General features: G+C 60.2%; 1 protein-coding gene across 1 annotated transcript; it reads right to left on the bottom strand.

Annotated features, from left to right (window-relative positions):
• Positions 1-489: 489 nt before the first annotated feature.
• CDK5RAP3 (CDK5 regulatory subunit associated protein 3) lies at positions 490-9677 on the bottom strand. Its single transcript, XM_036451091.2, has 14 exons — positions 9591-9677; positions 9333-9378; positions 6920-7051; positions 6577-6677; positions 6237-6285; positions 5094-5272; positions 4790-4926; positions 4472-4616; positions 3764-3865; positions 3330-3390; positions 2847-2935; positions 1401-1606; positions 904-1075; positions 490-815 (listed from the first exon to the last, which is right to left on the bottom strand). The coding sequence occupies exons 1-14, from the start codon at positions 9594-9596 to the stop codon at positions 750-752; spliced, it is 1491 nt and encodes a 496-aa protein (XP_036306984.1). The 5' UTR covers positions 9597-9677; the 3' UTR covers positions 490-749.
• Between the last annotated feature and the right edge of the window lie 592 nt (positions 9678-10269).

Below are 10269 nucleotides of genomic sequence, written 5' to 3'. Positions count from 1 at the left end.
TTGGGAGACGGGTGCTGTCTTGGGGTGGGCTCTACCCAATCAGAGCGCGGGCAGTTACGGGCAGGAAGTGAACAGGCAGCTAGTGAAGGTGACAACTCCTGTCTGCACCTTGTTCATCAGCTTTCCTCCCCAAACCGCATTTCCCCTCGGGGGTGGGGGGGTGGGGGGGAGAGCTGTGGCTGAAAGGGAAAGACAGCTTTGCTGGCTCCAGCAAGGCCACCTGACTGCTTCCCTTGGGCTCTGGCCGAGTGGGGCAGGCTGGACCTGGCTCCGAAAAGGGGGCCCCCTGACTCAGTGACCCCAGAGCCCCTTGCTGAGCCACCTGCAGACTCTAATCTGGTCCCTCCCTGCCACCCAGAGGACAGCGCCCTCACCTGGGCCTGCACAGGAACAGCTGGTGGCCCAGGGAACCATGGGGATCACGACCCCCATGCAAACAGGTGTGCAGCCTCAGCTCCAGGCCCAGAGAAGCAGAAACTATCAGGATCCAGCCAGTCTCTTCCTCTTTATTAAGTCCAGCTGGGTTAACAGGGAGGCGCTGGGCTGTCAGGCTGACAGGCTACAGGGCCCACAAGACAGCTTCTTGCAGAGTCCAGTGAGTGCCAAGGTCACCATCTGGGTGATGGTTCCCGCACGTGGCTTTCCGTCCTCCAGCAGCCTGGTCTCTTGCTGGGAAAGGCCCTGCCACATCAGCCCTGGCATCCCCGCCCCGTCCTGAAGGCCGAGGAGACGAGCAGGAGGCGTGAGGGTCACAGAGAGGTCCCCATCAGGTTCACGGGGCGCCCGTTGTACCTCTTGGAAATGTCAGCTTCGATCTGAAAGACAGCGACAGCGATGCCGAGTGGGCCTCATTCTGCAGAAACTGGGGATCCCCCCCTGGTAGGGTTCCCTTTCCTGTCTTACCAGCTTCTGCAGCTCCTTGGTCTTCTCCAGCAGCAGGTCCAGCTTGGGCTCCAGAGCTGCCTGCTCCTGCAGTGCCTCCTGCTGCTTCTGCACCATCAGCTCCTTCTTCAGAGCCAGCAGCTGGGACTGCTTCAGCTTTTGCTGGAGGAACTCGGTCACTCTGTCCACGTACCTGCGGGCGGTCAGGGCAGGGGTGTAGCAGAGCTTCCTGTTCCACTGTGAAGATGCAGCTCAGGAAACCAACCCCTTAGTTGGCCTCATCCCTCCACCTCTGCTGTAAGGACACCCCCTGGCTCCCCTGTCCTCCGGGTCCTGCACACATCACATCCCCCCCATCTTGCCCCAGAGAATCTAGATGCCCAGGTGGGCAGGCCCAGCCATGGAGGGCAGGCACGAGGTCTAAGGGGTCTCGGAGAAGAAGACAGGGGTGAGGACTCTTCAGGTGGAGGAGACCTGCTCCGATCCCGGCACAGCCCAATGCCAAGGGGAAGCCGGACCTGGGTGAGGCCAGGATCATAAACAGGTGCTGCATTCGGAGATTGGTGAGCCGGCCAATCAGGTCCTGCAGCAGTGACGCCATGGTTTCCATCTTCGCCTTGGTCTGGCCCTGCAGGATGGCTGGAGCCAGCTGGAACTGGCTCACAGACAGGATGTCGGCCTCCTCGCTCATCTCCACTGCTCTCTGGGACAGGAAGATCTCGAGCTGAGGACGAAGAGGATTTGGTTCAAACCAAGAAGAGAATCTGAGGCTAAGCCCTCAGCCGGCCCCAAACGAAGAATGAGACGAAAGGGTGAGGCTCTGGGTGCGGAGGGCTTCCTTCCTCTGAATGGTTTTATTGCTGGAAACACACCAACTCTCACGGGGGAGCCTGGGCAGCCTCTGCTGTCACCGTTCCTGCCGCAGGCCCCGTCCAGGCCTGGACCCGCTTCCTCCCCGCTGCGGTCAGATGGCAGAACGCAGAGATTCAGAGGGCCCTCTCAGCCCGGGAAAGGTGTCTTCTCTCCGGGGGAGGAATGAGACTCAGGGGCAGGAATCCCTGGAATAGGAAGGACTAGGAAGCTCTGAGAACAGCCCACAGCTGTCCCTCTCACTCAACCACGGAAGCTGATCCCCTCCATCCCCCTCTGCCATGGAGGCCAGGAGGAGCCTCTCTGGAGGGAAAGAGGCTGAACCTGCTGAGGACAATAATCTTCACAAAGCCTCCCAGCCGCAGGGCCCTGGGAGGGAACAGACCCAGCGAGGAACAAGGGCAGCCCCCAGGCCCACAAGGACCGAGAACACGGGCTCCTGACCCTGGGCTGCTGTACCTTCGCCCCGGGGCAGTACTGACACAAATTCTCATGTGGCTCTGAGCCTCTAACAGCATCTCAGTCACTAGCAGAAAAAGCCCAAGTCCAGATGCGTCACCTCTGATAGCCTTTCCGTCCACCCGCAGCTCTGCCAGGCCGGCCTCCGTGCATCACGGGTGCAAGGCGTGCGCCCTCTGCCTGGAGCTTTAGGCCAGGCCTCTGCATGGCTTCCGCATCCCTCAGATCCTGGCTAACTGGTCACCTCACCACGAGGCCTTCCCTGGACACCGGAGCTAAAGCCCAGCAACCCACCGGCATCCTTTTCCTCCGGCACTTCCGTTAACACCTGACGGGCACTTCCGTTAACACCTGACGGGCACTTCCGTTAACACCTGACGTACCGCATCTCTTACTTCACTCATCTGTTTCCCGTCTGCATTCCCACTGGACCTAAGCTCCAGGGGGCCAAGGACTTGGCTGCTTTATTCCCCACTCACTCTCGGCACGTTAGGCAGCGCCAGGGGCTGAGAAAGGGCAGGATAAATCCTTGCTGAATGGATGGGGCATCTCTGGGGTCCTTCATAGAAACAGGACGGGCGGGTCGGGGTCTGGAGCAAGGCCAGCTCCCACCCTCTCGCCGAGGATGACGGTACCTCCATGAGCTCATCGATGAACTGATTCCGGGTCTCGGGGTATTCGAGGAGCGTCAGGGCATCGGGGCCCCTGGCAACACCTTCCGGAGCTGCCGGGAGAGACAGAGAGGTGAGGAGCCGAGGACCGGAGGAGACCTCCCCCAGTGAGCCGCTCCGGTGGGTTAATACGGACATGGACTCACTGAACTAAAGCACCTCCTGTTCCAACCCCAGGGGGGAAGGTTACCCATGCGGGTGTCTCAGCCCGTCAGTGAGGACCGCAGCGCTGGGTCTGAGGAGTGAGGCCAGCCCTCTGGGCGATGGGGGGAAGTCTCGGCCTGCACTGCCCTCTAGTGGCTCACATCGCTGCTACAGCCTCCCAGCGGGTGGGGAGGGTCAGTTCAGACTCGGAGCCTATGGCACTCAGGGAGCCCCCTGGCCAGAATGGCTGGCCCCCATCCTCTCTAAAGCCTTGAGGGCTTCGGGCAGGGACGGTGCACTCACCCTCGGTTCCAGCCTCCACCACGGTGATCTGCAGAGCGGCAGCATCGTCTCCCCAGGCTTCCTGGGTGGAAAGCCAAGAACCCCAGGAATGTGGGCAGAATTCTCCCAGCAAAGGAAGCCCTCCCCAAGGACAACAACCGCCCATCTCAACTGCAGGAAGGACAGGCAGGCCCATGGTGCGTGGCAAAGAGGCCGGCGCGAGGCCATGCGCGTTGCGACCCTCCCCCACTTTGTAGAGTTACCACCGGCTGACAGCCCCCACCTCGCCCCAAACACCAGGAGAGGTCACGTGGCTGAGATGTCCCTTTGGAAGCTGCCTCCCCTGGACCACACCTGGTCTGAGCTACGAGCTTCCATGGTGCCTTCGAAGGCACAGACCAGACGTTCTCCTCACTGAAGCAGTCCTCAGAGACGCACCGAGAGGGCAGCCTCACCTTGGAGTCTGATTCCAGGGAGATGCCCCAGTCAATGCCGGCGGGCTGGGCAGGGTCTGTCCCTTCAGAGGCCACCTCCACCCCGAAGTCGCCCCAGTCGATCTGGAAGGAGGCAGAGGGTTAGCTCGCAGAAGGCGGGCTGATAGGGAGGGACCTGCCTTCCCAGGGCCTCGGCCGCCTCAGTGGGATGTGCTAGTCACTGTCTAAATGTAGTGGCCTCCGAGCTCCCCAGGGAGAGCCCAGCTCGGAGCTGATGGGACTGACGGTTCCCAGTTCAGAGCCAAGCAGCTTGCTGAGGTTCTCTAGTCTGACCTGAGGAAGGCCAGAAAGCCCGCCGGCGTGGCTCAGAGGCTGAGCATCGACCTCTGAACCAGGAGGTCACGGTTCGATTCCCCATCAGGGCATGTGCCTGGCCTGCGGGCTCAATCCCATGTGCCTGGCCTGCGGGCTCAATCCCTGCAAGAGGCAGCTGATCGATGATTCTCTCATCGTTGATGTTTCTCTCTCTCCTTTTCCCTTCTTCTCTGAAATCAATAAAAATGTATTTAAAAAAAAAAAAGTGGCCTGAGAAATAGGGGCGTCGGGCCCCCGGGCCCTTCCACCAAAGCCTCTCACACAAACCCCCTCCCCCTCTGGGACGCTGATCCAGGCTGAGGCCGGGGCTGTGCGCTGGGAGGGTGGGGAGCAGCTCCGCTCGGCCTGTCTCACCGCGTCCTCTTCCACCGGCTCGGGCGGCTCCTCCAGGTCTGGCCGCTCCACCACGGCGGGCTCGGTCCCCGTCCGCCACTCGTACACCGTGGCGTTGCCCCGCCTCTGCATGAACCGCAGCATCGGCAGCACCTCCTCTTCGGGGCTGCAACGGCATGCAACGGAGCCTCCGGCCGCCCGCCCACGAGGCCAGCAGGGTTCCGGCGACGGGCAGAGCTCCCCGCTCAAGGGTCCCGTGGGGAAATGCGAGTGGAGGAGAGAGAACAGCCGGGGACACTGGCGGCAGACTGTCCCCGCTGGGGGCAGCGCGGTCCTTACCTTTCGCACACGAAGCCCACGCAGGCCTGGTACAGGTCGATGGCCTCCCCCAGGGCCTGGGCCCCCGCCCCGATCTCGGCCAGCTGGCTGGGGAGCTCCTTCACCAGGGCCAGCAGCTCCCTCCGCACATTGTCTCCCTGGGGGGGGCGGGGAGGCTGAGGCGGAGCAGCGGGAAGGGGGCCGCGGACTAAAGAAAGCATGGAGGACCAGGCGGGAGAGAGCTGGCCCCGAAGGGCACAGGCCGGCCGCGGGGGAGCCTTTCCCGGAGGCAGCGTGTGGGGCCCCCACTCCCCCGCGCGCTCACCGTGATGCCGTACTGCTTGCATGAGTGGTAGAACTGCTCCCGCATCTCCGCGGCCCCGCCCTGGCCCTCCTCCTCCTTGCGGCTGTACTCCTGCTGCAGCTGCTGGCACTTGGCGATCTGCTTCTTCAGCGAGGGGATCTCGTAGGTGACGTTCCGGACGAGGAGGCTGGAGAGCTCCACTGAGAAGGGCCAGGACGTCCGCCTCAGACACCGGCCCGGAGGCCAGCACGCCCCAGGACACGCACACGGGTACCCTTCGCTGGCGGGAAGAGACGGGGTGGCTCCCAGCTCCTCCCTCCCTCGCTGTGGAACCTAAGACAGCCATTAAACTCCCTAACTCAGTCCTCACTGTATCACAAGGACGGCAGTGTTTGCCCTGAGGACCAAAAGAGGGATCCACATAAACACCAAGCCCAATTCCTGGATTTAGGTATTTAGTACCGTATTTTTCGGACCATAAGATGCTCCGGACCATAAGACGCCCCAGTTTTTAGAGAAGGGAAATGAAGAAAAAAAGATTCTGAAACAAATAGAGTCCTAAAATATTTTATGTGCATTAAAACCCAACATCACAGTCATAAACACATGTAATCAACCCTGTAAAGTAAACAGCAGCATTTAGAACCATTTTAGAGCCGGGCAAGCACACAGAGACCACACAGAGCCGGGCAAGTAAAAAAACTTTTTTTTTAAAGTATATGTGTAGGCTATATTTGGACCATAAGACGCAGGGTCTTATGGTCCGAAAAATACGGTAGGTGCTTGGTGAATACTAGCTATTATAATTATTATTATTTATACTATCTGAAAACACACCCAAACTACAATCAGCCCCTCAATTACTCTCTCAGGAACCTGATATGGCCCCAGGGTAATCCCTGCATCTTCTGCTACTAGAGACGGGGGGTGCGGAGGGAACGGGCCCCACACTCCACCTTACCAAAGCTCAGAGGGGAGAACTCCCCCACACCTGCTGGGTCGGGCCTGGCGTTTGCCTGTTACCCACCTCCCAGCACTGGAAGTTACTCCCCGACCCGGCCAACGCCTACAGCCCAGCCTCTCCCTCCACGTCTGTGTCTCCTGGAAGCTCAGTGACCGGAACTATGGGAGTGGGAGACCGGAGGCCCAGGCTGCCCTCCTCACCCAGGTAGCTGTTGTCCTTCTCATACAGGGCCACGATCTCCTGCCAGTCCTGCGGAGGACAGGAACAGGAAGTGAGCCAGGACGGCACATCCCAGCGCCAGCTCCCCCGGTCTTCACATCACATCACGCACAACGCCCCGTGCTCCTCTGTAGCACCGGCTGGACCACCCGCTGGATTTTAAGAGTGTGGCACCAACGAGCACGCCCCAGAGGAGCTACTTTTAGCATTCACCATGGGGATGGAGAGAAAGTTCCAGAAGCGTGCCATGGAGGCTCTCCACCGGATCCTCTGAGAGACCGGAGAGGCTCTGACCCCATTGCGACCCTCGCCCACACTTGCCTTCATTCGCTGGGAAGAGTACCGGCCGAAAATGTTTTTTGTGGAAGCTTCGGTGCCTTTGAGAAGGTCCACGATTCGTAGGCAGTGAAAGTAGTGGATGTCTGGAAAGCAAGGAACAGCAAAGACATTGAGAATCCCAGTACCTCCCCCAGCTACTCCGGCCAATCGCCAACTCCCATGCCCGTGAGGGAAATAAGCGCAGCTCTCCCATCATGCGCAGCTCCCGCCTCCATCAGTGTGTGATGAAGAAATGAGCATCTAGCCCCCAGGACAGATCCTTCTCTGGGGACCCGCTGTGACTGACCGCAGGGGAGGGCTCCGGGCACGTGGCCCACGCACTCACAGGAGCCGGAAAGCAGCTGGGCGATCTCTTCGCTCTCCGGCATGTCCTGGATGGCAGCATTGATCTTCTCCCGGATGGTCATCACCAGGCTCTGCCACTTCAGGTTGCAATGCCGCCTGTCCACCAGCCAGTCTACGTGAGAAACACCCAGGTCACAGCGCTCCCATTCGTCCGGCCAGCCACGCTACGACAGTGGCTGAACGTTGTGCTCACACCGGTGAAGGTGTGGGGGTCACGGGGATTTGGGAAAGAAGCCAGGCCCTAAGGGATGCTGGCGGGGGCTAACCAGGCGCGGGCAGCCTGACTCCCCACAGCAGTCGCCTCCCCACAGGGAGAGAGAAAAGCTTTATGTCCTGACATCAAAGCGCCACTTCTGACCGCTCTACAGTCTCCATAATGTTTCTGCTTCCAGGGCTAATTACACCTTTCCTGACAGAGGATGAGGTTCGACTTCCACTTCCTCGGGGCTGGATTAACCGCGACAATGAGAAACACAGAGGGTTATGCCAAGTACCGGCGGGGATGAACAACCGCAAAGCCCCTAATCCCCGTAGCGCCCCGAAGACGGCACCACACGGGTCTGTTTTTACAGGGAAGTCCCGCCTCGGACACGTGACTGCATGTGACTGACCTGGAAGCTGGGCCTGGGTCTATGCATTCAGTAGGAGAGGGTCAGGGCGGCTGAGAGCCACGCGTGTTTTTTCAGTAGGATAGAGCTAAGGGCTAGGCGTTGTGGTTCAGGCGGTCCCGCCTTCTATTTATCAACTTCCCCGGGCAAGTCTCTCAACCTCCGTGCCTCGGTTTCCCCACATGCAGAATGGGGATAATAAGGTACTGAGTATAAGGGGAAATGTAGGGAAAGCATTGAACAATGTGCCTGTTACATGGCAAGGACTCCATAAACCCTCCTGATCTTCCCTTGTACAATGCCACGTGCCTAAAAACCTGGTCCGTGAATGACTGAGGGCCTGCTCCGTACCCCCCGTGACCGAGGACAAGTTCACACACTGAGGCTGCACCTGGGCTGGAGAGCTGGGACAGATCTGAAATGAAGCCAAGGAAGCGGCCACTGCACAGGACTGACTGGCCCACAGCGGTCAATTCAGAACCTGCCCTGGCTAATAATAATAATAATATAATAATAATAATAATCGGTCCAACATGGGGGCCCCACAGTAGTGATCATTCTACTCCCTCTGCTGTACTCCTTTAAAATGTTCAGGAAGAAAACCTCTGTGGATGTCATCGAACCAGAAGCAAACTGACATCCTAATGAAAGATACGGCATCACACCCATTAATCCAGGAAGGAGTTAAAGACCCAGCAGCCGTGCAGTGCCCCGGAGGAAGGGGTCCTTCCCTCGCCCTGAACTGGGAAGCGGCTCTTTGGACCAGATTCAGACCTCAGGGAGATGGCCCTGCCACTAACAGGCCTTTATTGCCAACTGGGTCTCTGTCCCCCTTCTTCCTAAACTCAGGGGAGACGGAGCTTTTAAAAAGAGGGAGCCCTGGCTGGCGGCTGGCATGGCTCGGGGGTGGAACGTCGACCTAGGAGCCAAGATGTCGCTGTTCGGTTCCCACCAGGGTTATGGGCGCAATCCCCAGTGTGGGGCGTGCAGGAGACAGCTGGTCAATGATTCCCTCTTATCACTGATGCTTCTCTCTCTCTCTCCCTTCCTCTCTGAAATCAATCCTATCCTCCTCCTCCTCCTATATAATAAAAGGGTAATATGCAAATGTACTGAACTACCGGTCACTATGACATGCACTGACCAGCAGGGGGCAGACGCTCAACACAGGAGCTGCCCCACAGTGCGTTCCCACAGCCGGAGGCCGCTCAGACACAAAATGGGCTGAGGTCCAGGCGGGCGGCCAGCCTGCCCGGTGGCCAGCCTCTGTGGCAGCGCTGAGGCAGTCAGACTGTGGCTTAGGGATGGGCCTAAGCTGTCAGTTGGACATCCCCTGAGAGCACAGGGACTGTAACCCCCCCCTCCCTCCAGTGCACGAATGTCACGCACTGGGCCTCTAGTAAAAATGTTTATAAATAAATAGATGGCCGAGACCGGTTTTGGCTCAGTGAATAGAGCGTAAGTCTGCGGACTGAAAGGTCCCAGGTTCAATTCCTGTCAAGGGCATGTATTCGATACATGTCCCATTTCAGACCTGCCATCCCCTCCCCGGCCTGAAGGATGTGACCGGCCGCACAGGTTTAAAACCGGGCCCAGTGCAGACCAGGGCGGCCCCTCCCGCTCCGGTTAGCGAGGCCGGGGCACAGGCCGGCCGGCCGGTCAGCGGTGTGACAGGGGCCCCGGCCGCAGGGCTCCCAGCTGCTGGCGGCAGGGGCAGGGGCAGGGGCGGGGGCCGGAGCCGGGGCCGGGCTCCCCAGACAGCTGGCTGCGGGGACGCCGTCCTACCGAGCAGCTTGCTGGTCTGGATGTCGATGGGCACGTGCTGGTGGTCCTGGCGGGAAACAGACAAACAGCGGTGTGAGCGGGGCGGGGCGGGCGGGCCACTCGCGCTCATGTCACGGGCGCCCGCGGGGCCGGGACGAGGGGCGGGGAGGGCCCGCCCGGGAGGGTGGCCGGGGAAGGGATTCGGGACGGACCGGCCGAACCGAACTCAGGGGTCCCGGGAGAGCTCCCGCCCCATCCCCTCGGCTCCCGCTCCCCCACCTGCATCTCTCCTCCACTCGTGCTTCCGGCGCCGGCCGGGCAGCCCCGCCTCCCGCCTCCTGCGCCGATGGCGCAGCTGCAGCTCAGGCCCCAGCCCGCCTCCGCCGCCACGTCGCCGCTTTCCTCAGAGCCAATCGGGCGCTCGCTCCACCCCTGGCCGCAAGCCCCACCCACCCCCGGGCTCCGAATGGCTGAGCCGAGGAGGGGCGGGAGAACGGGAGGCAGCCAATGGGCGCCGGGGAGAGGCGGGGCGCCAGGAAGAGCTGCCGTGAGGCACGATCGCGGCAGGCGGCGCCCGAGAGCTGGGCGCAGCCACGTGGAACCCGCTGAGCGCAGATTAACGCGTCTGCAGGGTCGTAGCGCCGCCGAGCGCACCTGAGGATTTCTCATAGTTTGTAACTTGTTACACTTGGCCTTCCCATTCAGTTTATCTAATGTGTTGAGCACCTGCTACGTGCTCATTAGGACAGGGAAGGGGAGGAAAGAGGGCCAAGGGAGGCATCCCAAGCACAAAGTGCCTAGCTGGTTTGGCTCAGTGAATAGAGCGTTGGTCTGCAGACTGAAGGGTCCCAGGTTTGATTCTGGCCAAAGGCACATGTCTGGGTTGTGAGCTTGATACCCAGTAGGGGGTGTGCAGAAGGTAGCCGATCAATGATGATTCTCATCATTGATGTTTCTA

Source organism: Pipistrellus kuhlii, unplaced genomic scaffold (genome assembly GCF_014108245.1).
Source record: "Pipistrellus kuhlii isolate mPipKuh1 unplaced genomic scaffold, mPipKuh1.p scaffold_m20_p_22, whole genome shotgun sequence".
NCBI classification, from domain to species: Eukaryota; Metazoa; Chordata; class Mammalia; order Chiroptera; family Vespertilionidae; genus Pipistrellus; species Pipistrellus kuhlii.
Note: the sequence above shows the minus strand (reverse complement) of the source record. Positions and strands in the feature narration are given on the sequence as shown.